Raw genomic sequence first — 26,124 nt, forward strand, 5'->3', positions numbered from 1 at the left:
CCTGGCGCTTCTCACACACCCTGTCATCCAAAAGGCCATTTTGAACAGAATGTTCAGTCAGTACTGGAAACTGCTCTGCATAACAAGAAAATCTCAGCACTTGTACCTAATAGTGCCATTCCCATTGCACTGTCTGGTCCCAGCTGAGTTACAGACCAAAGAAGTACAGCCAAAACACAGGCTTGCAAAACCCCCAGGACTATCCTGCAAGAGCAGCAAGGCTCCCAGCGTCCCAAATGCCCCTGTTCAGCATCTTTAGGGAGACCCTGGGGCAGGAGACAAAGGACACCATGGAGGAGACGGATGATCATCACTGGGTGGAGAACACTGCACTATGGGGTGCAGCTGAGGCAGTCAAGGGCAGGGCTGTTGCTTGGGGGAACCCAGAGAGGACACACACCACATCCTGTACCTGGGATGGACTAAATCCCTGCAGCGTTGTCTGATTTTTCACTGAGAAAAAGGAAAGATTCGTAATTCTCCTTGCTCCCACTGTGAAAATCTTTTGGCTTCCAAGAAGTTAATATTCAGCTCTGTGAAGGATGGACAGGGCACTTTTCATCCCAACACTGTGTACAGCGTAGCTCAGGACCTCTCCAGTTTAATCCCAGAAGTCAACATAAAGCTCTACGAAAATAAACAGTTTCCAGGATGCCATACTTCTTTTGCTTAAAGCAAGCAAACGAAAAGCTTTCAGATGCCTCATCCTTCTTCTACTTAATTTCAGTCACAGCTTTTACTGCAGACTCTTGAACTTAGCTGGATCTTCTATTTCTTGGAGACACATCTCCTAAGAGATTGCTGGTTGTCTTTCAGAACATGTCACCGAGACGCGCGGGTCTGCTGCCATTTATGTGTGCAAACATCTCTATTATTTTTCACCACCAAAAGCCTTACATTAAGTGATATCAACCTGCACCCAAACCATCCACATCACTGCAGACCCAAAACAGCACCTCATGTTCACAGGAGACAGTGAGGGTCTGAGCAGCCCTGAATGCACGACTCTTCCTGCTACCATCACGGGACAATGGAGGTCCTTCTCATCTTCCCTCCTCTCTGTTTGCTTGCTTCTCTAACTCTAACACCTACGTGAGAGCAGCACAACCTAGAAATGCTGTCAGGGACGTCAAGGAGGGAGAGCAGCGATTTTGGGCAGCCATTGCTCCCCCACTCCCCCCGCTGCTGTGCAGGATCCCGTCAGGTTTCCCTTTTCCCCCTCCCCTCGTCCCAGTTTCCCAGCCAGCCTGTTGCACTCAGCTCCAGAAGTTTTCAGAGCAGCTTTCCCATCTGCCTGCTGAAACAGCAAGAAGGGGGCCCCTTCCCCAGCAAAACAGATGTGGCTCGCCTTTGTGCAACATCTGTGCCTCATGCCCCCGTTCATTTTGAACAGTCTGGCCTTTGTTTGTGAGGGGTTGTGCAGGGGATGCTTTGGAGGAGGGCAGCAGCCTGCAGCCCGCGGGCTGGACTCCTTCCCTTCAAGCCCCCCTACACAAACTGCCTCGAAATGCCTGGGTTTCTTCTCATGAAAAACAATATGCTTTGTTCCCTGCGGCATTCAGGAATTGACAGTCCTGCTCCTCAGCGCTTCAGTTCCAGCCACAGACAGTGGCTCACGCTGACGATTCCTCTGGGATTCCCAAACCCAGGGAAGTAAGATCTGGAACCTGGGAGCCACCACAGATCCCCTTCCTCACAACCCCCGTCGCCCCAGTAGCTTCTCTCGTTGTACCTCTGGGCTGCTCACCAGCTTTGACTTGGCATCCCCTGTGGGGGTTCACTGCTTCAGCTCCTCTACCTACAATAGCAGCAAAGAGCAGAAGTGCTAGAAAGCCACATCTTTTTTCCAACATGTTCTGGGGCTGCATTTAATATAGGGAGGAATACATTAAAAAAATTATATCAAATTTCCTCTCGCTTCTGATGAATTTACCAATCCTGCTGATGAGTGTCTGAAAAGCTGCTAAAACTCTCTTACACATTTTGGCACTCAGCCCCATTTTATTTATTTTACTGGGGGTCATGTTTTTCCTATATGTAGGGAAAGGGGGATTTTGGTCCACTTATTGTCAATTTTCATTTCTAACCAGTGGACCAGCACCGGGGAACAGAAGCACTTGCTCAGTGCCCAGTGGGGGCTCACAAAACCAGCTTTGGGGTGCTGGTGAGGGGCAGCACTGGATTCCCTTGTTGGCGTTTCAGCAGAGGTTGCCCAAGTCAGCCGGTTGGGTTTCCCTGAGCTGGCTGTCAGGTTTTACCCTTCCTGGAGAGCAGGAAAGTGCATTCGTGGGATTCCAAAGGGGAGGGAGGAGGAGGACAGCAGGGCCTTTCAGCCCTGCGGGCTTTCTTCAAAACAGAATTGTTCATACAAACCCTGGCCTCAGCTGCAGAAAGGTAACCCCTCTTTCCTCCGTTTAAGGCATTACTTAAAGAGAAAAAAAGAAGAGAGCTGCTAACTGCTCAGCTCTGAGTGCTGCCTGTGCTCTGCAGACCCCATCTTGGGCAAAGCCTGCCAGCAGCCACCCTCCAACCCACTTGTCCTTCTCCCAGCAAACCCCACGGACAAGCGAACAGAGCAAACGTGGCATGAGCACTGGTGCAGTCTGGGTCCCCAAAAAAGGAGCTTTACCTTCAGGGCAGGGCAAATAGCTGCAGGCAGACTGGAGTTATTGAGTATTTGAAACAGAAGGGGTAATTAAGGCATTTGGCATCTATGCCAGAGGATTAATAAAGTGTAATCAGTCCCTCTTATTTAGACTGCCTCATACTAGGCAAATGACAGAGCAGTTGGAAATTACTTGCTGGCAGATTTTGAAACCAGAAGACAGAAGATGTTTCTGCAATGCAGTCATCCCCCAGCACTGACTGCTCTGGCAGGTCGGGCACATAGAGCGGCCGGACCCAACAAGCAGCCAGCTGCAAGTGCGCGCTCGGTACTAATAGCAAAGCTCCAGCTGGGTTCTCTCTGGCTTTCTGCAATGGTCACTGTCCTAGTGATTTTGAAAGAAGTCAAAAACCGGCTTGAGTATTTCACTCAGGGGGTTGCTGCAAATGAAGCAACAAGACAAGCAACAAGACAATAAACTTAGGGCACAGCCTGAATTTATTCCTCTTGACCATCACTGCCCTGCCTACAGGTGAGCAGTGCCCAGATAAGACCTGGATTACAGGTGAAATCAAAGCAACCAATACATGAGCTCACAAAGGGGAAAGGACTGCAAAACCAGACCTTCCCTTGCCAAGGCAAAATTGAAATCCTGGCAAAAACTGAATACCCCTCTCTTGCAGGGGAGACCACACCAGGTACCTGGCACAGGCTACATACTCTTTGAAAGGCTTCATAGTGAAGGCTTGTATGGGAAAGTGTTACTGTGGACTAAAGGCTGGTGTGGGGAGGACTGCCTTGCTTTTTTCTTTGACACGGAGGAGTCACCTCCAACCCCAAAATGGATGATACAAGCCCCAGTCTTGTCTGTTTTTCCTACTGTTGAAGTGCATTAATTAAGAAACTCAAAACAGCGTATGCAAACTGTAGGATGGAAAGTATAAAGCGCAACATCAGTGTCCCCCATATACACATACACAGTCTGGTACAAGGCTGGCACGGCCACATTAGTACCCTGGCCCCACGGGATGCGCTGGCTCCCAGAGTTGCTCTAAGTCATCACCAGACTTCTGAGGACAAAAACATTTCAGTGACACAGACGCCGCCACCAAAGCAATCCCTACGCCACATGTGTTTTGCAAGGGCAGAGGCAGCAGAGCAGACAATGAGCCCCCCACTCCAATGTGAATCCCCCAGGTGATGCCCTGGCTGTTCCCTGCAGGACAGCAGTGACGAGGAGCAGTGGGGGCCCCATCCCAGCCCAGTTGGCTCATGCTTGCTCATATAGGTCTGGAAATCAGTTGCCAAGAGTTGTCCCAAACTTGAGCACAAAAACTAGACAACATGACAAACCACCCTAAGCTTTGGCACATGCTGCAGATGCAGGGGAATCTGCTATTGCTGGAGAAACATGCCATTTCTTGGCGGGGGGACAGGGAGGACACGACATTTTCCCTTGTCTAACTGGCCATTTTTGTGATTTTTTTGTGAAAGCGCTGTGCTTTGTGAGGACCAAATGGAAAGCACAGAGGGGCTGTTCATGCTCTCCGAGTGTATCTGCCCTTCTGCCTTCACCCCATGCTCTTCTCCTGCCTGAAGCAATGTGACCCAGACTCTTAAAAGAAGATGGTTTTCACCTCCCTGGCCAATAGCAGTGCCCTTAGCTACAGCAGCTCCAGGCACTGCCTTTATGGGCATCCTTGCAATCTGCTTTGTCCACCCCTAGTGCTATTAAGGACAGACACATGCTGGAGAGGGTCCGTGCCTCGCTTGCCTCACCATGCCCCTACTCGCTGGACTTGCACCCAGGATGGAGACAACCGAGACACAGCCTTGCACCTTGCCCCATGGGGTTGGTGTCCCTGAGCAGACCCAGCATCGCTTCCCACCACCAACTTGGTAAGAAAACCCCTAAATCCTACCATATCTCGCAGCACCAGCCGACGTGCTCCTCCTCGTGTGTTTCACCACCCGTGGGTGACACGGCAGGCAGTCACCTCCTGAGCTGGGCACCAGCCGCCTGCAACGCTTCCATGCAACACCAGGAACCCACGCAAAATACAAAAAAAAAATAAAATAGCAATGATAAAAGAAGTCCTCCAGCAACTAATCAGCCTGCCTCCTCTCCCCGAGCCGTTAACCATGACCGGGCACTGTCACCCAGGGGTGTCCCTCCAGGCTCTCCACAATCCCTGCTGCTGGATTCTGCATTGCCAGGGGCTGCCGGGTCCTTGCCACGACAGGCTGGGGGGTGCCTCCGGTCCCCCCTCCCCTCCCGGGCGGGAGGACACCCGTCAAACTTCAGCTGCGAGTTTTCAAACTCTGCCTCATCCCAGACCCACCTCCCTGTGGGGAGGGGAGCAGAGAGGCTGGGAAGGGGGGAACGGGCATTTGAAGAGTCTCTTTTTCACAATAAAAGCCCTTCTTGCTGCTTTTTTTTTTTCATTTTGTTTTAATACCAAGGACCGGTTTGAGCCAGGAGGCACAGGTAAAGGAGGCTGAGGGCACGCGTGCTCCTCCCAAGCTCATCTGCGCCCAGTGACCCCAGTGCCAGACAAGCAGAGGGACAGGCAGAGCCCCAGGGACCATGTCAGCCCCGGAGCTGGGAAAACAAACCATAGGTCTGCTCATGGATGCTCGAGAAAATGCCCTATGCAGGTTTTTTTTAACATTGCTTTGCCTTTCAGTAACAGCCCAACAAAGAGTTGTGTCACATCAGTGCCTGGAGCGGGTACAGCCCTGGGAGAATATTTCTTATCTACTTAAAAGGCATTAATGCATTTAAAACATTTTTAGGGTGCTTGGGTGTCTACTTTTCCAGGGCACACAGTGCCTGCAGGCATCCAGGAGAGGGGTGACCCCAAGGGAAGGGGGAAGAAGACCCTCGCACCTACCAGCACCACATGGCAGGTCCGCGGCATGGTGAGCCGCACAGTGCCCGGCCAGTGCAGGCCCCCCAAGCACACGGGTGTAGGGTGCATCCTAAACACCGTTTCCTCAGACGTCTGGGAGAAGAGGGACTGGAGGCATTGCTTCAGAAAGCAGCATGTTTCACCACTCCTCCATGGCCAAGCAGGGCATACAGACAGCTATCAGGCTGCAAAGTGCTTTTTTTCCTTCATATAACTTTTCCCTTCCAGCCCTGGGCTACGGCCAAGCAAAACCCATCAGTGCCCCACTGTGCCAGAAGATGCCATCACCTGCCTCAGCTCCAGGCCCAGCCAGCCCAGCCTGGGGACAGGAGGAAACCCTCTGTCTCAGGCGTGAGGGGTTTCCAGCTCTCCAACCTGTGCAACTAACTCAGCCAGGAAACTGTAAATCAAATGGGGATGACCAGCATTATTCATTACTGATATCTGCATTTTTTAAAAGTCCGACAAAGGCACGGTACAAATTATTGTGAGGGACACTGAAGACACTGAAATGAGACTAAAATGAGAAGAGGATGAGGCTTAAGGAAAGTTGGCTAAGTGATTTGACCAAGGCAGCATGGGGGGGGGGGCGGGGGGGGGGGGGGGGGGGGGGCAGTGGCAGAGCTCCTGTGTCCCTGAGTCCTGCTTTAGCTCACTGACCGTACATGGTCTTACAGTGACATTTCATGTGATCAGCACAAGCAAAGAGTGCAACACAATGCTTTGCCCAGCATGGGATTCTGCTAGTCCCAGTACCCCAGCTCCTTCACACCCCCTTGGTTCATCAAGTGCCTTCACACCCCTTCCATTGCTACTCAAAACTATATCTAAGAAAAGAAGTGGATTGAAGGTTACATACAAAAGCAGTGAGTCTGATTTCGGCTTCAGCACACCCACCTCCTCGCCACCCTTGGGTGGGAGAAAGGTGTATGGAAACCAAGCCCTGGGCCCCCCCCAATTGCTGCCACCAAGCTCACTAACCCCACTGGCTGTCACCACAGTGTTGGACATGTCACATTTCCTATTAGCTGCCAGTCTCCTGGGGCAGCTAATAACCAAATATTTCTAATATAATTAGTAATATTAGGTAATTAGCTATAACCTAATATTAGCCTCGGTGCAAAGATGGATGGAACCTGTGGCTGCTGGGCAGGCAGCAGCCGAGTGCCAGAGGAGGGATCTGCAGGGCTCCCAAGGCTGAACTCTGCACGTCACGACTCATCGGTGGCACCTCATTTTGGAAGCATTTGCTTTCATCTCCCTTTCTTAATTTTGAAATGATTCAATTTATATGCAATTTTCTGTCAAAATGATTCCTGTCAGTGCAGCAGCGTTGCAAGCCTTGACTGACAGGCCAAGCACTCCGGCTGGTCTCTCTGGATTGCCTCTCTGTACAAATAACTGTTTAAAATGCACGCCTGACATTTGAGGTATTTGCCATCAGAAACAGGCATGGATGGCTGCTGTGGGAGGCAGACTTAAGGGATCAGTGGCCAAACCGGTATGATAAATCCACTGAGCCTCGAAACAAACACTCCGATCTCAGCATTTTGAAATTTCAATTTGATTTCTTCTCCCCTCCTTCCCCTGGAGAAGTTTTTTAATGATGTTCACAGTGCAAAAATCAGATTAAAAATGCATCAAGACCTGAGAACCAAGTGCTTTATGAGCCTGTTTCCTGAGGAGGCCCAGGAGGTCCTTCCAAATCCATAGGCCCATTCCTATGTTGTACCTAAGCTGGGTAGTCCCAAGCCCATGGGCGCAGCCCCAGCCCCCATCAGCAGCATCCTTGTTACCTCATTCTGGGAAGTCAGTGATTACCTGCGTAGTAGAAATCGCTTACCTTGTCTCTTCTTCCTTTTCTATCCCCTGACCATCTCTGTTCATGTTCTCACAGCCATGCCTACCGCTTGAAATAGTTCTTGCTCACTCATTCACAGATTTCCCTGAGGTTTCCCTGATTTTAGCTGAGGCCAGTCCTTCTATCAGACCAATGCCACCTCTGCAGGATGAGGGACAGTTCCCACTCCAAGAAACTCCCATGTGGTGTAGGCAGCAAAGGGAGACAGAGGAGAGCAAGAAGGTGGGGCTGCCCCCAGCTTACAGGCAAAATAGAAGCCTCCAAACAATCAGGTTTCATATGAGTGTCTTGGGCCAGATGACCTATGATTTCCAGTATCAAAGATCTCCTGAGCCTGCCCCCTCTCACCTTACACTTAGGCAAGAGGAAAAACTGTTTAGTCCTGGTTGCAAGGCACAGGGCAGCAGCAAGAGGGGCTCTGCTGAGGCTCACGCTAGACCATACAGGTATTTTCTCAATTTGCTGGTATCACCAGGCAGATACAGCTTAGCCAGAAGCAAGTATTCTGAGGTAGAAGAGCTGAGACCTCTCTCTGAGGGAAAAGCGGCAGCGCTGAAGAGCCTACTGAAAGGGACGGTGAGCAAAGGTGGCCATGGGCCCTGGTGTACCCGCAGCAGCACAGGGACCTCTGTGCTTCCCAAAGTGCCACCACTGTAGGCATTAGCAAAAGCTTCTGATATAACCCTGCTTCCATTTCATAGGCTGACTCATCTTTCCCCTTGCTTGTCCTCACAGAATACTTGTTACAAAAGGATGGAAATAGGCCAATTGATTTTTTTTTTTTTCCCCAAAAATATTTTGTTTTTCCCTTTCTGTCCTGGTGGACCTGCATTCAATTTCTCCCTTGGGAGCTAAAGACAGGCAGTGGAGAGGGGACAGATTCAAGAGCTGACAAAGCACAGTATGCTATTCCGCCTCCAAGAAAGTAAAGTTGAAGGAGTTTTTTCTCCCTTTTACAAAAGTGTGAAGCTTTAATGGGTTTGAGGGACTATGAATATGACTTTCCACATATGCCAAGATAATTATAAGCTTGAATGGATTTCTGAGACCCCAAAACCTTCCCAGATAAATCACTGCCTGTCAACCACTGATTACAAATGAGCTGCTCAGAAAGCCTTCAAATTTCTCTTCTTTTCCCCACTATCTCTTTTATCTGTTGGTAATGGTCCTCGACGCTTTACTAAGGAATAGGCTATAGAGGACACCCTGATACTTCAGCCTTCCTTTGCAGTAGCTGTGAAAAAGATGGGAAATTAAGGCTCAAGGGTCAAGAAGAATGGGGACACAGCTGGGCTTCTGCTCAGTGCTGTGGCTCTGGCTCTGGTGCTGGAACTCAGAAGATGCAGAGAAGCAGACAAGCTGTAAAACTGAGTTTTGCATCTGATTTCAGTGTGACACGTTCCTGCGTCCTGCTTCCCCAGCCACTGCCACTGACCCTAAAGGGGACAAGCCCCAAGTCCCTAAGGCAGAGAAAACGTGGGTGATGTCTTTGACTGTATTGTGTGTGGGAACAGACTTCTATCTCTCGGGTTTTCTTCATTGTTCACACGGAAATAAGCCCACCCAGGTCACTTACAGAATGCACTGAATTTTCATAAATATGCTGAAGAAGTGGCACACCCCCAATCCGATAATTAGAGTAAATTAATGCTGCCAGGAAGCCTTTGTCACCATTTGTCTGACTCAAGACAAAAAGCAGGGGGTCACATCCTGAAGGGAGAGAAATCCTTTATAAGCAGCATTTAAGATGCCAGAGAAAACAGTAACATCTGCAGAAGAATCACACATTCCCTGAGCACACGGGTTTTATGCCTCCCACAAATACCTATTGTGTCCTCCTTGTTATCATGACTCAAACACAAGTATATGGAGGAAGGGACAAAGAGTTATTAAGTCCTTCAGAGGTGATTACTCATTTCTCCTGCTTACATTTTAGATAAAGGCTAGAAACTCTGGATCACTTGTCAGACTTGGAACATTGCTTTTGCAGGACATGAACTGTGATGATTCAAATGAGTTAGGGTTTTTTTAAATTTTTTTTTCTTCCTCAAGGCTATTTTTAAAGCTATCCCATCTTCAGCCAGAAATAGTTCTTACCACCCATGTCTGGTGTCCAAAAGTTTTATTGTGTTATTAGAGAAGCAACCTTTTCCTTAGCCTGCTCCCCCCCAAAAAAGGCAGCTTTTATGATCACTCTGCACTGCCAAGGGTCTCTCTTCCACCAGCTTTTGGAAATGACTGAACGTCAGTCTAGTGTGAGAACAGACAGTCACCAAGAGCCCACCTGTGTCATGACAACCCGAGCCCACAGAAGAGGGTGAACCTGCCGGGGCGGCATGCCAAGGGTGCCCTGTAGGACACCCATCCCCCTGGGTTCCCTTGCTCCCAGCAGCTGCTATAGCAGCTTGAACTTTGACACTGAGTTTCTACCTGTGTCTCATCCTAGACACCTCTCTCCTCTTCATGGTCCATCCTTTCTGAGGCAGAGACCCCATTCTCTTAATAAAAGATTTATTTTTTCCTCCACTCTTTCTCCCTTCTAAATACAAACCCCAGTACTTGGATGAATCAGAAACACCATTTTCTTGGACCATGACCATATAAATCAAGGATTCAGGTTGCTCTTTATTATTTACTATCTCCCTAATCCTACACCATCTGCAAACTTTACTAGCAAATAAATACATGCATGTGTCTGTGTATCCTTAACTTGATCACTGTTTAAAAATACTGGATGTTGGATGAAGAACAATTCCACCCCACAGCGTAAATAAGCTTTAGTACTGATGTCTCAATTTGAGATCTGTTATTGAGATAGATTCTCACCTAATATGTAAAGCAGTCCCTCTAAATGATACACTTTTCAAAATCAAAATGGCATATGGTGCTGTGCTTGTTGCCTTGGAGACACCCAAATGTGCCCTGCCAGCACAGATGCCATGGTCTTCTCAGGAAGGTAATGAATTTGTCTGACCAGGAAATCATGTTAGCTGGTCATCGTTACACTCTGCTCCTTGCTCCTTCTTGACGTAGACTTTGTTTAGCCATCCATCTGTGCTACCACATTCATAGAAGGTGGCTAGGAAAAGCCACAGACAAGCCTGGGAAAACTCCACTGGAAAATGCATAGCATCACAGGAAAAAAAATCCTGTGCAGTTGCAAAATTAGAGCTCAAATTATTTGGACTTAGAGAGGCTAAGAATTAGCACTGGTGGTTCAGAGAGCTGCTTGGCTCATTCCCTTGGCCTCTTGAGCGTGAGTTGCCCAAGGTCATCTTACTCAGGATGTGCTTTGGGAAAGGCAGCGAGTTCTGGTGGGGCTCCGCAGGGGACAGCCCAGCTCCTCCCTGCCTTGCACCTCACAGGCAGATCTAGGGTGAACGCAGGTTTTCCTGCACCATCCACAACTCTGTGCATGGCTTAAAACTGGAGTTGGATGGCTTTCAGGAAGCCTGAAAGGGAGCACGAACGGTGCCAGGAAGGAGCACAGAGCGGCGCTGCTTGCAATTCATGTTGGCACAGGAGTGGTGAGGTTTGCATGAGTGCTGCATGCGCTGGCTCCCTGCAGAGCATGACTGTGGCTCTCTCTGAGACATTTCCAGAGATGGGAAAACTTGATTCCTACCTCTGCACATGAACAGGCCAGACACCAGGGGCAAATCCTACCCTGCTGGATTCTCTGCAGATGTGCCCGTGTCCTGAGACCAGGGGGCATCAAGCAAATATGATTTCATTTCCCTCGGAGCATCTCAGCAAACCTCCAGCTCTAACCTGCGGGATTGGACAGAAATAAGGAAAAAATGAACACAAGCTGATGCACGGAACATTTCCCCCTCCAAAAAAAGAGAGAGAAAACAAAACAGAAGCAATCTGTTTCTTTTCCTGGAAGAAGTTACTGGCAAATGCTTGAGCTGGGTCCACAAAGACGCTATATTGGCTGTTGTAAGGGATGAGCCCCAAGTGACTGTACTGTGAGCCCAGGCCACACCCCAAGAGGGGGGACCAGAAGTAAGTCATGGGGAGGAGTCTGGTGTCACTTCTCTTGATTTTACTGGTGTGTCAACCACTCCTCGAACTGGGGTGAGAGAAGGTTCCAGAAGCCCAGGAGCTTGAGCCAATAAATAGAGGCACGTACAAGTCTACAGGGGACTCTCTAGATCAAACCCACCCTTGGCAGGTCCGATGCTGTATCCAGGACTGGTCATATCTGTCTCTTTTTTTACTCCTCTCTATCCCTTCTCTTAAAGTTGTTAAAGTGTTAAAGGCCCACCTTGGTTTCCCATAAAGCTGCATACCTTAGGTAGGCATAACTATGAGAGTGCCAACATGTACAGAATATTTGTTCCCATTAAAGCTGATGTTTATGTATGGACCTTGAGTGTTATTTCACTTTAATCCACACCAAGGGGATATGTGAATCTTAGTCAGTCCCCTCGCCCCACAGGTGGGCTGTGAAAGGACAGGATTCCCTCAGTGTTGGAAGGTCCTAAGGGATACCAATGCTCTACTCGGTGAGTACAGACAGCGAGAGAAGGGAAGTGACCTCTCAGTAATAAGCCAGGAGAGGTTCAAGCAGTGGCAAGCCATGACTGCCTGGGAGGTCCCGGTGCTTGACTCTCTACTGTTATTGGAAAGTTCAAGGAATATAAGGCATGCCCTTCCCCACCAGCAATGGCATGGGCCATTATTAGCTGGCATGATCCAAAGGCTGTAGCAGATACAATTACAACACTTGCAAAAGAAAAAAAGGTGTAATCAGTGTTGGGAGCAGCACTAGTGGCAGCCCAGTGGAGAGGCAACTGATTAAGCAAACTAATGATGAAACGGTTTAATCCTTGCAAGAACAAATAAAAACCCTGCAGATCCAGCCACTGAATGTAATATCATTCAGCTACGACTTCACGTGGCTCTGTCAAATGTGTTGGACTGAGAAAAAATATTACGGTTCAAATTAGAAGAAGGGGGACAAGGATCTCCTGACTGGACAGATTTTGATTCTGTTCTGGAGAGTGAGCCAGGACTTACAAGCTCAGCACAGGTGGCTGAGAAACAGGGCCTAAGACCCTTGTGCCCAACTATGGAATTGGGAAGTAGATGAGAAATATGTTACCTCAGGAATGAGGAAGCGGTGATGAGGCTATTAATTAAGGCAGACACCACTGAAAATGTCTGAGGTGGGGGAACTCTGCAAGTTACTATCCAGACCATGTTGTACTCAGTGGCCAAAATGTGAAAAATCCAGGAAAAATACAGCAGGTTAGCTCAAGAAACTGAGATGGACTATGTATGGAAAATATCATTGACCAGTCGCAACAGAGTTTTGCTGTTGGAAGACAAGGCCTAGTGATACTGGGGACCAAGGGTTTTCCTAACTACTGATGACCCAAGAGAGCCATGGTCATTAACTCAACAAGCTGCCTATTGGGCAGCGGGTCTGGACCCTTTGGAGAGGTGGGAACCAGTAAGTATTGAGACACCAACTATAAACCATTTGACTGAAAGTTTGCAGAAGGCTGCTTGTCTTCAGTTAATGTATAACAGGTGTTTAGTCCCTCAGAAGCCTTCCACAATGCTGTTAATTGCTAACCCTGATAGCATGACTCCCATGATTTGGGGCCTGCCTGATTCTTTGAAACTATACGCAGTACAAGAAGACGATTTACGGGATGAGCCCCATGAGGAGGGAGATAGGCACAAGGAGGAGGACCCATGACTTGAGGAGAGGTAGCCCAAGAGTTAATAAATTATGGTAGAAGGATGGGGATCACAGGGGGAGCTAAAAAATCAAAGACTGCTGTGCGAAGGGTGAAATAGTGGGAAAATCAACCTCTCTGTGAGCCTCAGGGGTGAAGAGAAACATATTGTGAACTGAGGGAATCTAAAAGAGGATTCCTCAGGATTTAATGGATAGTATGCCTACTATGGTCTTAGAAAAAAGCTCATTCAATTATGGAAAGTCACCGATGCACACAGGAAGGATCACCTAATTCATACCTGGGGGATTGTCCCATCCTATTAATCGCTGTTTGTCTTTATGCACATATTTTACAGGTTGTCAGAAGCCTACCATGGGACTTATGTTTTTGGTTAATGAATGGGTCATTATTTGCATTGTTCATCTGATTAGGCCTGGTTTTGTTCTTTGTCAGGGAAAGATGGTATGGGAGAAGTTTATATTCTTACTTCATGGATGTATAATCTTGTCTAAATCAGCTGGGGCTTTGGATAACCAATCCGACTTGGCATGGGAACTGATTACTGGTTTTATCCAAATCTGGAATCGAACAGACCAAAGTCTTTGTGTGGACCTCCCCACGTCTGTGTCAGTGGATCTTAAACTTGCCATCATTTGTTTAAAGTTCTCACAAATTTTGAATTTGAAGCTAGAAGTGTTAAACCAGAAGTATATTTGAAATGCACGCAGGAAGGGAAAATGTTTGTAGGGAGCTGACTCATCTTCATTCCAAGAGTATAGCAGGACAACTTGGTACATACCGTCTCCAGTGATCTATCGATTTCCAATGAACACGACCTGGAGTGACACGTGGAGTGCTACTTTTTGGAAGCAACAACTCTGCAAGGGGACTACAAATGCCATCCTTGCAGCCCAAAAGAACTGGACATTGTGTCCCTGGGGTGAGAGACTGAAAGCGTTAATGCGTGTCTCAAACACTGTGGCTGCCTAGCAAGGCTGAGCTGCAGGTGTGGGGCAGCCTGGCCCTAGCCCACAAGGGGCTCTTGGTACACAGGTGGGGCCTTGCTGGGCAAGGCTACTTGCCACCTACAGCCAGAGGTTATGCAGAATTTATTTGAGGAAGGGACTCACAACCACCCCAAGACCCTTTGCAACCACCCCCCCACACACACAGAGGTGCCTGCGCAGAAGGTTGAGAGTTCCAGAAGGTCCCAAGGGATGTGACTGGTGCAATCAAAAGGTGGGAACTAGACTGCAACAGGCACAAACCCAAGGAGCCAGTTTCATGCTTGCCACCAGAGGATTGCCATGGCAGTCACCATCATCACTAGGTCCAAGCATGGTGATACCTTTCTCTCCCCCTCCCTCTCTTTCTTCTCCTCTTTCTCTTTTCTCTTGAAGTGTTAAAGCGTTAAAGGGTTAAAAGGTCCATCTTGTTTCCCACAAAGCAATGTAGCTTTCGTAGTTACAACTGCGGTTGCACCAACATTTACAGTCCATTAAAGTTGATGTTTGTGCGGGACTTTGAACAGTCTTGGTCCACACAGTTTCGGATGGGTTAGAGATAGTTTTCTTGAGCTGAGAGAGAGCACAGCCAGAGCGCCCAACCTGGATGTCAGCCAGGATAGAGTTAACTTTCTTTGAGCTGGGAGGATGCACAACCAGAGTGCTGGACTCTGATTGGCTGTTGGAGTAGTCCATCTCATGTGATGTCATGCCCAGTATATAAAGGAGGTGGGTTCTCTCTTGCTTTGGTTCTGCCAGGATCGCTGCATTGTGTGTTACCCGTTCGGACTACCTGTTGTTACTGTTGTTTTGTTACCGTTACTAAACTGGTGTTTTGTTTCAAACTATGAGTTCTTTCTTTTTGTGCCCCCCCCTCCCACCAGTTTTGCTGGGTGGGGGAAAGGGTGAGCGACTGGCTGTGTGGTGTTGGGCTTCTGGCTGAGCTCAAACCAGAACAAGGAGTAATTCCTCCCCCATCCCCACAGGTGGAAGGTGACACCCAGGTGGTGAACATCCCTTGTAATCTTGTACCGAATTGGATGAGATGTCACCAGGAGGTAGAGATCCCTTGTAATCTTGTACATTGGTGGTGAACCCCTGCATCACAAATATAACGTCCCATTAGCCCTGGGTTGGTTTGTTCAAATTCCTGACAAATGGGGTGGCCATGCTTATCATAACCGGGCTCGTTATGAATGTGCTTGGTCCCTTAAACATTTTTTGTCCAATCCACATAGTATAACTGAATGCCCAAAGAATGCTGCATTACCATATACAATGCCACAGCCATGATCGAGGAAGCACTTCAGAAGATGCAGGAAATCACAGCCAAGACAGGAGACTTGTTCCAGTTATTGCTGCTGAATGAATGGAGGGTGAATGGGAAAACCACTTCATGGATCTCAACTCTGCTCAAAAAACTTGGACTCACAGGATGGTAGAATTGGATAGTGGTGGCTCTTAGTGATGGTCTTGTTGATATCAATTGGCCTTGCTATCGACTTTGCTATAATAAGGTGCCTGATTAGCTGCTTCTCTTCTCTCTCTCCTTCAGTGCAATGTGTTCAGATCACTGCTGTTGAGGAGGACCATGGAGTGTTGGAGCCATGGGGTGGTGTGGGGGACAAGTCCCAAGCGACTGTACTGTGAGCCCAGGCCACACCCCAAGAGGGGGGACCAGAAGTAAGTCATGGGGAGGAGTCTGGTGTCATTTCTCTTGATTTTACTGGTGTGTCAACCACTCCTCGAACTGGGGTGAGAGAAGGTTCCAGAAGCCCAGGAGCTTGAGCCAATAAATAGAGGCACGTACAAGTCTACAGGGGACTCTCTAGACCAAACCCACCCTTGGCAGGTCCGATGCTGTATCCAGGATTGGTCATCTCTGTCTCGCTCTCTTTCCCCTCTCTATCTTTCTCTTTTCTCTTAAAGTTGTTAAAAGCCCAACTTGGTTTCCCATAAAGCTTAGGTAGGCATAATTGTGAGACTGCTAACATCTACAGAATATTTGTTCCCATTAAAGTTGATGTTTATGTACAGACCTTGAGTATTATTTCACTTTAATCCACACCAAGGGGATTTGCAAATCTTAGTCACTCCCCTTGCCCCACAGGTGGGACGTGACAGCTGTTTATATAGCTTTGCATTAGGGTAAGTCATCTGTCACCATGATGGTAGGGCAGGAGAAAAGAAATGCATTAACACATGGAGTAATCAGGCAGTATTTAATCTGAAAGCTTTGAATTGTGGCTGCTGAAAATAGGGCCTGACCAGCATATGGGCTCATAAATTTTTCTTGACAGCGCTGCAGTTACAGAAGCAAAAAGTGGAGCCTCCTGGTTATAAATTGGTCATGAAAATATTTAGGTTGACAATTAGAAAGTTTCTAATAATCAGAGGAATTAAGTTCTGGGATCTTTCAGACAGGAGAGGGTGTGGGCTAGGAACATTTGTCACACCCCCGTGGAGCAGTGTAGGAGAGGAGAGGAAGGAATCTTGTAGACTTGGAGTATTCATTCTGTCCAAGTCCCCAGGGATTGCTTTGTATCATCTTCTAATGATAAAAAGCAATAGTCCTGGAGCTGAGCTTCTCTCAGGCTTCGAGTAGAAACAAGGCTCAGGTGGTCAGAAAGAAAGGTCAGATTGTCAGGGGCTATCCTGCTCCAGGCTGTAGGTCCCATTCCAAATTCCATAAGGACACCACATTTCGTGACTGAGGACATTTGGCAGTGCCTGTGACCCTGGGTGCTCTCATCCTGTGGCATGGCATTGGGACTTTCTTCTGCCCACAAACTGAAATCTGCTGTAGGGTGCTAGAAAGCATTTTGTATCATACAGCGCATGGATGCTTTTAAGTCTACTGGAATAATTGTCCTATGACACAATACCCACATTGACATTTAATTTTGACTCTGATGGTCCTTCAAATACCAAGTCATGGCACTCTGAATGAAGACTCACCAAAACCTACCCCTTCTTCATGGACTCCTCTGTGAAATAACATTTTCTCACCTTCACCTCGGAGCTTACAGCAGGTAAGGATGTCATGCGGTGTCATGGGACTGAATAGGAGCTCCTGTCTCAAGCACTGGTTAGTCCTCACAATAGGAGACTGGTTTAAAACACTAAAGCAGTTTTCTACACAGTGGCAGTGAATTTCTGGAATATGTTACTACAAGATTGCGGAGGGAGGTAGTGTGAGCAGACTGAACAAATTCATGGACAGTAGATCTAAAAGAGATACTAAGGGGAACAGGCAGGGGCGTATCCTCTAGCACCCCTAATCCTGCTATGGGGATGCTGGGACACTGCATGAGGAGGAACTAAACTCATGTTCTCTCTCTACACAGCTTCTCCCATCGGCAGTGTCAGAGACCCCGGCTGGATCTCAACTTACGCTCCCAACGGTGCTGCTGGCAAAGTCTAGTGCAGTTCAGTGCCAGTGAGAAAGGTTAGTGCAGCCACAATCAAGTGGTCATTCCCACCTGTCAGCTGAATTCTGCATGCCTTTGTCTTCTGAAGAACAACCCAAAACTGCCTGGTGAGCAGGGGGGACTGGGGAGAGCAAAGGGAGCCATGACAGGGACCATACCCCACTTCTTGTGAAGCTATGGTTGGAAAAACACATCAACCCCTGCCCTGACACCTCCCTCCCACTCAAGCAGAACTGTGGCACCTCTGGCAGAGGCCAGGCATATCCACTGCATGAACATCTTCCCTTCCAAGGTCACATTCAGGTGGTTGGGAGCTGAGGAAGCCTGCTCACACCTGAGGTGAGGACCTGCATGCATCGCCAACAGTAGCAGCTTGCCAGCCTCCCCCTGGACCTTGAAAAATGCTTCAAGCAACCAGAGCAAAAATGATGCCACTTTCAGCTAGTCAGACTTAATTTACTTCATTATGCCATAAACTCTCTGATTTTTTTTCCATTACCCACAGAGACTTACAGGATGAGCTAAGACTCACATGTGCAATGAGAATGAGACAAGCGGTAGAAATAAAAGATAAACAACCAAAAAAAAAATAAAAATCCCTTTATTCAGGGGCTCCAGGGAGAAAGAGAAAAGGAAAAATCTCACAAGCCTATTTCCCATCCTTTGTTTAAATCACCTTTATATAGCATCTGACCGCAATAACACGGCTAGCAATGGCCCCTTCTTTTGTTTGATGGCTTTTGTAAATATGAGGTCCAAACAGTGGCTCTAAAAAGTCTTGGCTGCTGAGTTATTGTGAAAAATACTCAGACGTTGTGCTCTCCTACTGTGTGTCCTTAAGTAAAGCTCCAGCTGATCTCAAAGATAATATTCTTTTATGTTATTTAAATATGAATATAAACCTTTGTCAGCAGCACAGCGGCCCAAAACACCACCCACACTCCACAAGCATCTCAAGGCAGCCGCGAGGAAAGAGCTCAGCTCTGCTGAGGACCATAATGAGCAAGGCAGGGCCTCTCCTTACAATATACAAGGAGCAATGCTCCCAAACAGCCACAGAACAAAATATCCTGAAAATACCCTCATATCAGCAGACCACTGGGGAAATGTGAAAAAGTACTTCCTCTGTAGTAAGAATTAGGTCAAGGCATCTTATGAAGGAGGAAGTGGCTCTGTGCTGGTGGCAATGGCATAATTTTTAGGTTGGTGATCAGCACAAATAGCTGATTACAGGTGGAAGACTTCTCTAATTCAGATGCACATGGTGGTCTGAAAGCTTTTCGGGGAGGCGAGAGAGTTTGCTACAAAGACTTACCTGGAGATCTCTCAGACTGGCTTATGATCACTGAAAGTGAGGTGAGGAAAAAATGACCAACACTTAATTTATTTAAAACGAGAATATGACACAGGGGTCAGCTGCACAAAGTGAAGGTCGGGCCAAATTCCTACTTAAGGACACCATGAACTGGAGGTTGCACAGCATCCAAGAATGAAGCCTGTTAGGAGCTCCAGGAAAAAGGGAGGGTGTGGGTACATCACCAGTACCCACAGGGCCGCTGCCTGTGTCAAGGTAGGGACAAGGACTGCGGTACTCCAGCACAGCTAGGGATGCAGAGTTAAACAGGTAAAAGCAGATCTTTCTATTTCAGGGGAAGAAATCCCAGTATAAACTCAGAAGTACCTGAGTGTGACAATAATATATGCAGCTTCAAGCTCCAAACAACATCCAAAACTATTTCCAAATTAAAACCAAAACAAAAAAAACCCAAGAGAAATTGTACAAAGGAAAAAACAAAAACTAGAAACCTGAAATGAAGTAGAGCCCAAACCACACAGCCATCCCCATAATTGGCTCCACTTACCACTTCTTGCTTGTAAACTGTACTTACTCTACACCAATAACACTGTGAAAAGAAATTAGCACCTTTTCATTTCGATGAAAGGCAGGCAGGAGGAGTGGGCAGAGAAACATATAGGACTGGAAAAAGGGGCATTACAAGTGAAGACAAAATAGAGGGAATCCAGCTGTAAATCAGATGACATTGGCCACAAGTCCATGCTCAGCATCAGTGGTGCAGAAGTAGTTCAGGACAGCATTATCTACTATTAACATATATGTAACTACAAAACCAAATTATTTGAAAATATCATGGTCACCAAGCAAATCTTGACCAAAGGACAGTCTGAATACTAGTATTTGAAAACCAGAAAGATCAGTAAATCCAGAGACTCATCTCTGAGGTCTATTACATTAAAAAAAAACAAAACCAAAAACAAAACAAACACCAACCAAACAAAAAAACACATTCAGATGCCAAACACAGAAACAGACATGTTTAGACAAGAGCCAAAAAGCACTTAAATACAGCCTTTTTGAAGAAGAAATATGCATCACCAGCAAACCACTCGGCCCAGAACTTCAGCTGGTTCACAGTAACAGCAGATTTTACACCTTTTAACTACACGTTATGCTAAGGGGGCCAATTCTACTCCTAGAATTGCTCATGTTTCCCAGACTTTGCCGTACAGAGATGATGACAGAGTTGGTATAGGTGTATGAAGTACGGCAATTATCTGCTAGTGTCAGGAGTTAACTAGGATAACGTACATTCCCCCCTCTGTCCCCTGCAAGGTCCCTACATGTTCTGCATGAAATAAGCTGAGAAAATAAACACTGGGACTTCACTTCAAGCTTTTTCTAAACGGTAGATCCTATTTCTTTGCACTCAGCTCCACAAAGTAAATTAAAGAAGTATATCCTGAGTGCAGCAACGTCCATCTGAGTCAACTATAAAGGCAAAATAAAGAACTAAGCATGTCCCTTGCTCTCAAAATGTTTGTACCATGACCTTTCATGGGCACCGCTCCCTGCAGGGCAAGGCAGCACGGTTGCATGATTTAGGTGAGCCTTAGGAGCCACCTTGTAAAGAGCCAACGTTGCCATCGTGTGGTAACCTTCCAAAACAAAACTGTGCTTCTGTAGTTTTCTGTCTCCCCACAGCTTCTAAAAAAAGGACAACCCAGCACAGATGGCACAGCACTCGTGGATCGGCAGGAAGGGGATACGATAGAGAACGATAGAGAGCTGCAGAAGGTTTCAGAGAGGTTTCACGAGTTGCTAAAAGGAGCAGCAGATGCTGCTCACCCGGAACACGCTGTCAGAAACACACAGCACCGGTAGGTACCGAAGACTGGTATATTCTATTATTTTTCTTCTCCCCTTTCCTCCAAACTGTAAGAAAACGGTACCTTCACAGAAGCATGTGATGGCAGACATGGTATTACAGAACCAAGTTTTCTTCTAAGGCACGTAACATTCTCTCTGCCCAATAGTGCCTTTATCTTTAACGCCCCTCTCCCCCAGCACACCCATCCCTTTGCCTGGTGCAGTGCTGGGGCCAACACAACCGGCCGCAGGCAGCCCTCGCTCTAGGCATGTTTGGCAGGTACCCTTACAAGGTTCCCGCTCAGGAAAACGAGAGCTGCTAGGCAGGCTGGCAGGTTACAACATGCTTCCTATCATGGAAATATTTCCGTGTATCCTGTGCTTTCATTCCCACCAGGACCAAATTGCTGCAGTCACAGCCAAAGTTATTGTTTGGAAGTGAGCACCTTTAAAAATGAGCAAATAACACAGAATAAGCATTTGTGAGCTCATTAGGATTGAAGGCACATCTATTTTCTCTACAAGCACTTCTATGAATTTTTCCTGTCTTATATAACTGAGCCTAACAGTAGTACATAAAAAAACCACCCAAACCCTAAGGAACAACTCTTTCACCTGAAAGGACCTCCACATTGATAGATCTTTCAAGTTGTTTCAGAGTAGGTGGATTTAATCACTTCAAAATCATTTTAAATCAGTATCAAAATCAGTATCTCCAGGTGTCTGAACATGGGCTTTAATCCCAGTTTGCATAATTTCTTTTTCCTTAGCTGTTATATCTGTTTTTATCAACCATGTGCTTGAACCCAATTTCCAAAGGCATATAAACAGCTCAAGACCATAATGTATAGTTTTAAGTGTCTGAGCATGCAGACGCCCACTTCTGGCTGAAATAGCAATGCCAGCCATCCAACTACGTAAAAAGCACACATTTGTAAAAGCACACGCTTATGAGTGTATCTGACAATACACATTTGATTATATATGACAATACATTTAAAGGTCCTACAACCTCCATTTTATATTTGACTGTGAAAATAATTTGCTTTTCAATTACCAGAGATCTTCATTCAATATGAAGAAAATATATCCCCTGCCAACAAACTACACAGGAGAAAACACAGAAAAAGATGGATGCTGACACTGAAATGTGTCAACTTTATAGTCCAAAGACTAAATTTAGCACTTCAGTGTTTCAGGTGAATTCAGAAACTTTTACGTCATGTTCCCTTTTACTTAATCGTTTTGATTCAAAAGCAGGAATTATAAACTGCACAGTTTAAGGGACTAATTAGGCTCAGGTCTTGACATAAACTCTGAACTTTGAAAATTCCAAAAAACAAGCATGCTTAAACACAAGTCACCAATTTCCATCTTGTTAATACGTCATTAATTATTGTAACTTGTGCTTGCAGGACAACTGTGGTGTTAGACATATGAAGTATTCCAGAGCACTACTTAAAGAACAGTGGAAATTTTTTAGAAAATATGAAGTAATTTAAAGCATTTGAACATCAATTTGTGTCTTTCAAACACTGACATAACTTCTGTTCTAACCAGAACACGTATTTTCAGTTTATGCCTTAATTTATATAGGAAAAGTAGTACAATTGATTATTTCTCATCTTTCACACTCAAGACCGTGCAAGTAATTTTGTTCATTCCCAACCATTTAAATAGCAGACTGCTTTAAAATGTCAGAATCTGACCTACTTCAATTAACTGAGTATGCAACTATTCCAACTGGCATTAGGTATGGAGTACTGAGCACAGTCTGTACGGTCAACTTCACAGAATGTGACAAAAAACATTTCTGCGTGTTCCTGGAAAACACTAGAACCCAACACTTGGACATTAATAAATGAGACAGACAACAACTCTTGGTCAGAAGCAAAAGTGAACTTATGATTACAATTTAAATCAGACGTTTAGCCATTTGTTAGTTTTAAAGAATCAGAAACAGGACAGTCATACATAACAAGTTCATTTTATTTCTGCGCCTTCTGTGCCTTCGGCGCCTTCTCTGACTTTGGCGCTTTCTGTGCCTTCGGTGCCTTCTCTGACTTTGGCGCCTTCTGTGCCTTCGGCGCCTTCTCCGACTTCTCTGACTTTTCTGGCTTCTTGCCTTTTTTAGAAGACATCTTCTGGAGCTTCTTCATTTCATGCTTGATGATCCTGTTTCTCTGTAAAAAATACAAATGTTTACTATTAATCAGAATGAAAACAGCAACAGCTCAAATACAATTCCTGGAAGTCTAAACTTTCAGATTCTGCATTTTTTGATAATTGCTAACCAATTATACAGTCAAAATATTTAAATCTATTATATAGTCAAAAGATTTACCATGTGTTACGTTTAAAATGTCAAATTCCACATAAAACTTCTGATCTACTAAGGGGACAACATCATTCTGGCTGGTAACTTGGGCACCCCAATATTTCATGTGCAAAGACCTTCACTATAGAACGAAATACTAACAGCAACCCATCAAGAGTATCTGATTTCATCAGCAGATAGTTACTTCCTCAACTATAACCTGGAGGACTGACAAACAGATCACACTGTTTCAAGTTTGAGCAGCTACTGAGAAGAAAGTGGTGACCAAAAAAGCATGAAAAATTCAAGGCAGTCACATACTTTGTGCCAGTCCATAACCCAAGTCAGCTATAAAAGTAAGGCTGCTAACATCTGTACGTGACTAAAGTGAAAGCTACAAGCATTAACCCTACAAAGAGTATCAAAACACTTACCATTTTCTTTGCTTTCATAACCTTGTAGCGATCAAAATCAGTCATTTTGGCTTTCTGTTTGAAAAGAATCAGACATGAAGCTCTGATATATACATACACAAGTAGTAAGTTTCAAAGCATTTCACAAGTAACTGATCATCTATAAATTAGGTTTAGCTGCACATCTGGAACTAGCTCACTATTTAAGCCCTTCGCTGGGTGCAAAGGAATGATGGTGCAGGAAAAAAGGTGGCTATAGAAATGACTGAACAAAACCACATTTACTGTTAAAACACAAGAAGTTGAAGCTGACTGGTAGCAACTTTTAAAAATCTATGCCTTGTTTATCTTTAATCTTAGCCTGCAATCGAAAATACAGTTTATTAGAATCCACCTGATTTTAATAAGCAGAAGCAGTTACAAAGTGAAAAACTTTGTACCTTTTCTCGGGCTTCAATCTTCTTTGCCCATCTTGTTGCTGCCCATTTTTGATTTATATTTTCCTTCTCCCAGGCAAGTCGCACACATTTCTGACGAGCGCTGCATTAGAACAGTCATAAAATTATATTCAGAGTCTTTATAAAAATAAAGGTTCTCTCTGATGCTGGCCCACCAAATTTCCTACAAGGGAAGATCACCTTTCTACATTACTTCAGATACTTAAAGTCAATGCCAGATACATCTATGTGGCCTAATTAACATTTTGTTTTGTAAATGCTTTGCTAATGGATGCTTGATGGATGAACAACTCCAAGAGGCATACTCATGTGCTATTCCTAACACCGCTTCAGAATCAGAAAGACAGCAATTTTTGTTTCTAAACTGCAGAAACTTAATATAGTAACTAAGCTAAGAAGAACAGAATGTGTTCAGCCTCCTACAATTCCAGTGTAGTTCTACAGACAGGGAAATTATTTCATGTCTGAAGGTGACTTACACAGTAGCAGAATCAAAGCTGCAAGGTATTTACTGTAACTGCTTCCCCCCACACCATCCACTCCACAAGTATCTGCAAGTTGCCCAGGCCAGTGTGCTATTTCCTTTGTTCCCAAAGAGCAGTCATCAGCCAATACTGGCCATGAAAACTTCAACGTATTCAAGTCTGCTAACAGTCTACCAAACTTGTACTGTGCACATGTATTAAATTAACCCATTGACTTAATGTCATATGAACATTTTAGATTTAGTGAGCATCAGATCACATAGTTCAGTCATTAGGTGGCAGCATGGAATTTTTATACAGGTCAAAAAAATGCCAACAGCTCACCTGTGTGGGAACTTGAGAACAAAGTCAGTCAGCTGCATGCACTTGAAGGGCATAGCCTGCCTTCTGACACCACTGCAGGGGCCATCAACTAGTGCCTGAAAAACAAATGGGGGGGGTTGTAGCAGTTTTCCCATCACACCTGATTTAGACAGCAGCTTCCTAATAACATATGAACGGTATCTTGACAATAACAGTTCAAAATTGAAATAAATGTTATGCTGACAAAACCCAATATTGTTAAGTCTTGAAAATACAATCTAAGCTTTACAGAAAGAATTTTAAAGGTTCATCTTCATCTTTGGAAAAAAAACAAACAACTTTAAAAAAAGCACACAGAACTAAGATGACATACTAGTTCATCTTTTTTTTTTTTTTTTCCCAGCTTTTTCAGGAACATTAAGTGAAAAGAGTTCCCTAGCCCAAACATTTGTTTTAAACATACATTAATTCCATTCCACTCCACCTGACTTCACTTGTCCACTTCTATTCTTAGGAAACATAGCAGAGAAGGGAATATATAACTTGGCAGTGAAAAACGCTTACTACTGAAAATCTCAAATACAAGTGCCATTAAATTCCATCTTTTTGTCAGTTGCTTATTTCTTTGAAAAAAATCTGTTCACAGAAAATTTCCTGTAAAATAAATACACTCCGTCTTAGTTTACAAGCTTCTATTAAGGCAGAAAGTAGAAAATAAAAGTAAAGCACTCATAGCTTACTCTATTTTGGTCAATAACATCCACAATGGCCACCAGCTTGCCAGCATGTGGCCCAAAGGAAATAAAAGCAACTCTGCCAATCTCGACGAAGCGTTTGAACACCTGGGAACAACAAAAATTGACAGGAGTTAGGCGCGAATGTACTTAAGGCCATTGCTAGATTCAAGGCTCTCACAGCCTTTGAAGCAGCTCCCCAAGCATTCGAACTGCACAAACTCCCCTGGCGTAAGGAAAGGGCCCACGGTAACGCCCTTAACTACTTTTTGCCGGCCCTGGCCCCGCGTGGAGGCCGCGGCAGGCGGAGGAAGAGACGCCGTGGAGGAGCAGGGAGCCCCGCGGGCCGCCAGGCGCCAGGGCCGGACACGCCGGCTCCGGCCATACCAGGCGTTGCCTCCGAACGCGGCCCTGCCCGACCGCCAGCCGCGCCCGCCCAAGGGTCCCAGCCCAGCACGGGCGAGACGGCCGCCGTCCTGTCCCCTCTCTCCCCTCCCCAGACCCCGGCGGGAGGGCACAGGCAGACCGCCGGCTCGCCAGGCCGCGGAGGCCGCGGCCGCCCGCACGTACCATGATGGCGGCCCGCGAGCAGAAAGGGAGAGGCAGCGCCGGCGGTGGCCGGAAACCGCCTCCGAGCCGCGACTGCGCATGCGCGTTGCGCCTTGCCGCCGCGGCGTGCCCAGTACGCATGCGCCGCACGGGGCGCGCGGGCCTGTTGCGGGCGGGGCGCGCGGCCTGG

General features: G+C 46.3%; 1 protein-coding gene across 1 annotated transcript; it reads right to left on the reverse strand.

Moving 5' to 3' along the window:
- Nucleotides 1-22,553: 22,553 nt before the first annotated feature.
- Nucleotides 22,554-26,062, reverse strand: RPL14 (ribosomal protein L14). The gene is made up of 6 exons (XM_074900611.1): nt 25,956-26,062; nt 25,392-25,493; nt 24,673-24,767; nt 23,846-23,945; nt 23,427-23,480; nt 22,554-22,858 (listed from the first exon to the last, which is right to left on the reverse strand). The coding sequence occupies exons 1-6, from the start codon at nt 25,956-25,958 to the stop codon at nt 22,664-22,666; spliced, it is 549 nt and encodes a 182-aa protein (XP_074756712.1). The 5' UTR covers nt 25,959-26,062; the 3' UTR covers nt 22,554-22,663.
- Between the last annotated feature and the right edge of the window lie 62 nt (nt 26,063-26,124).

Source organism: Athene noctua, chromosome 2 (genome assembly GCF_965140245.1).
Source record: "Athene noctua chromosome 2, bAthNoc1.hap1.1, whole genome shotgun sequence".
NCBI classification, from domain to species: Eukaryota; Metazoa; Chordata; class Aves; order Strigiformes; family Strigidae; genus Athene; species Athene noctua.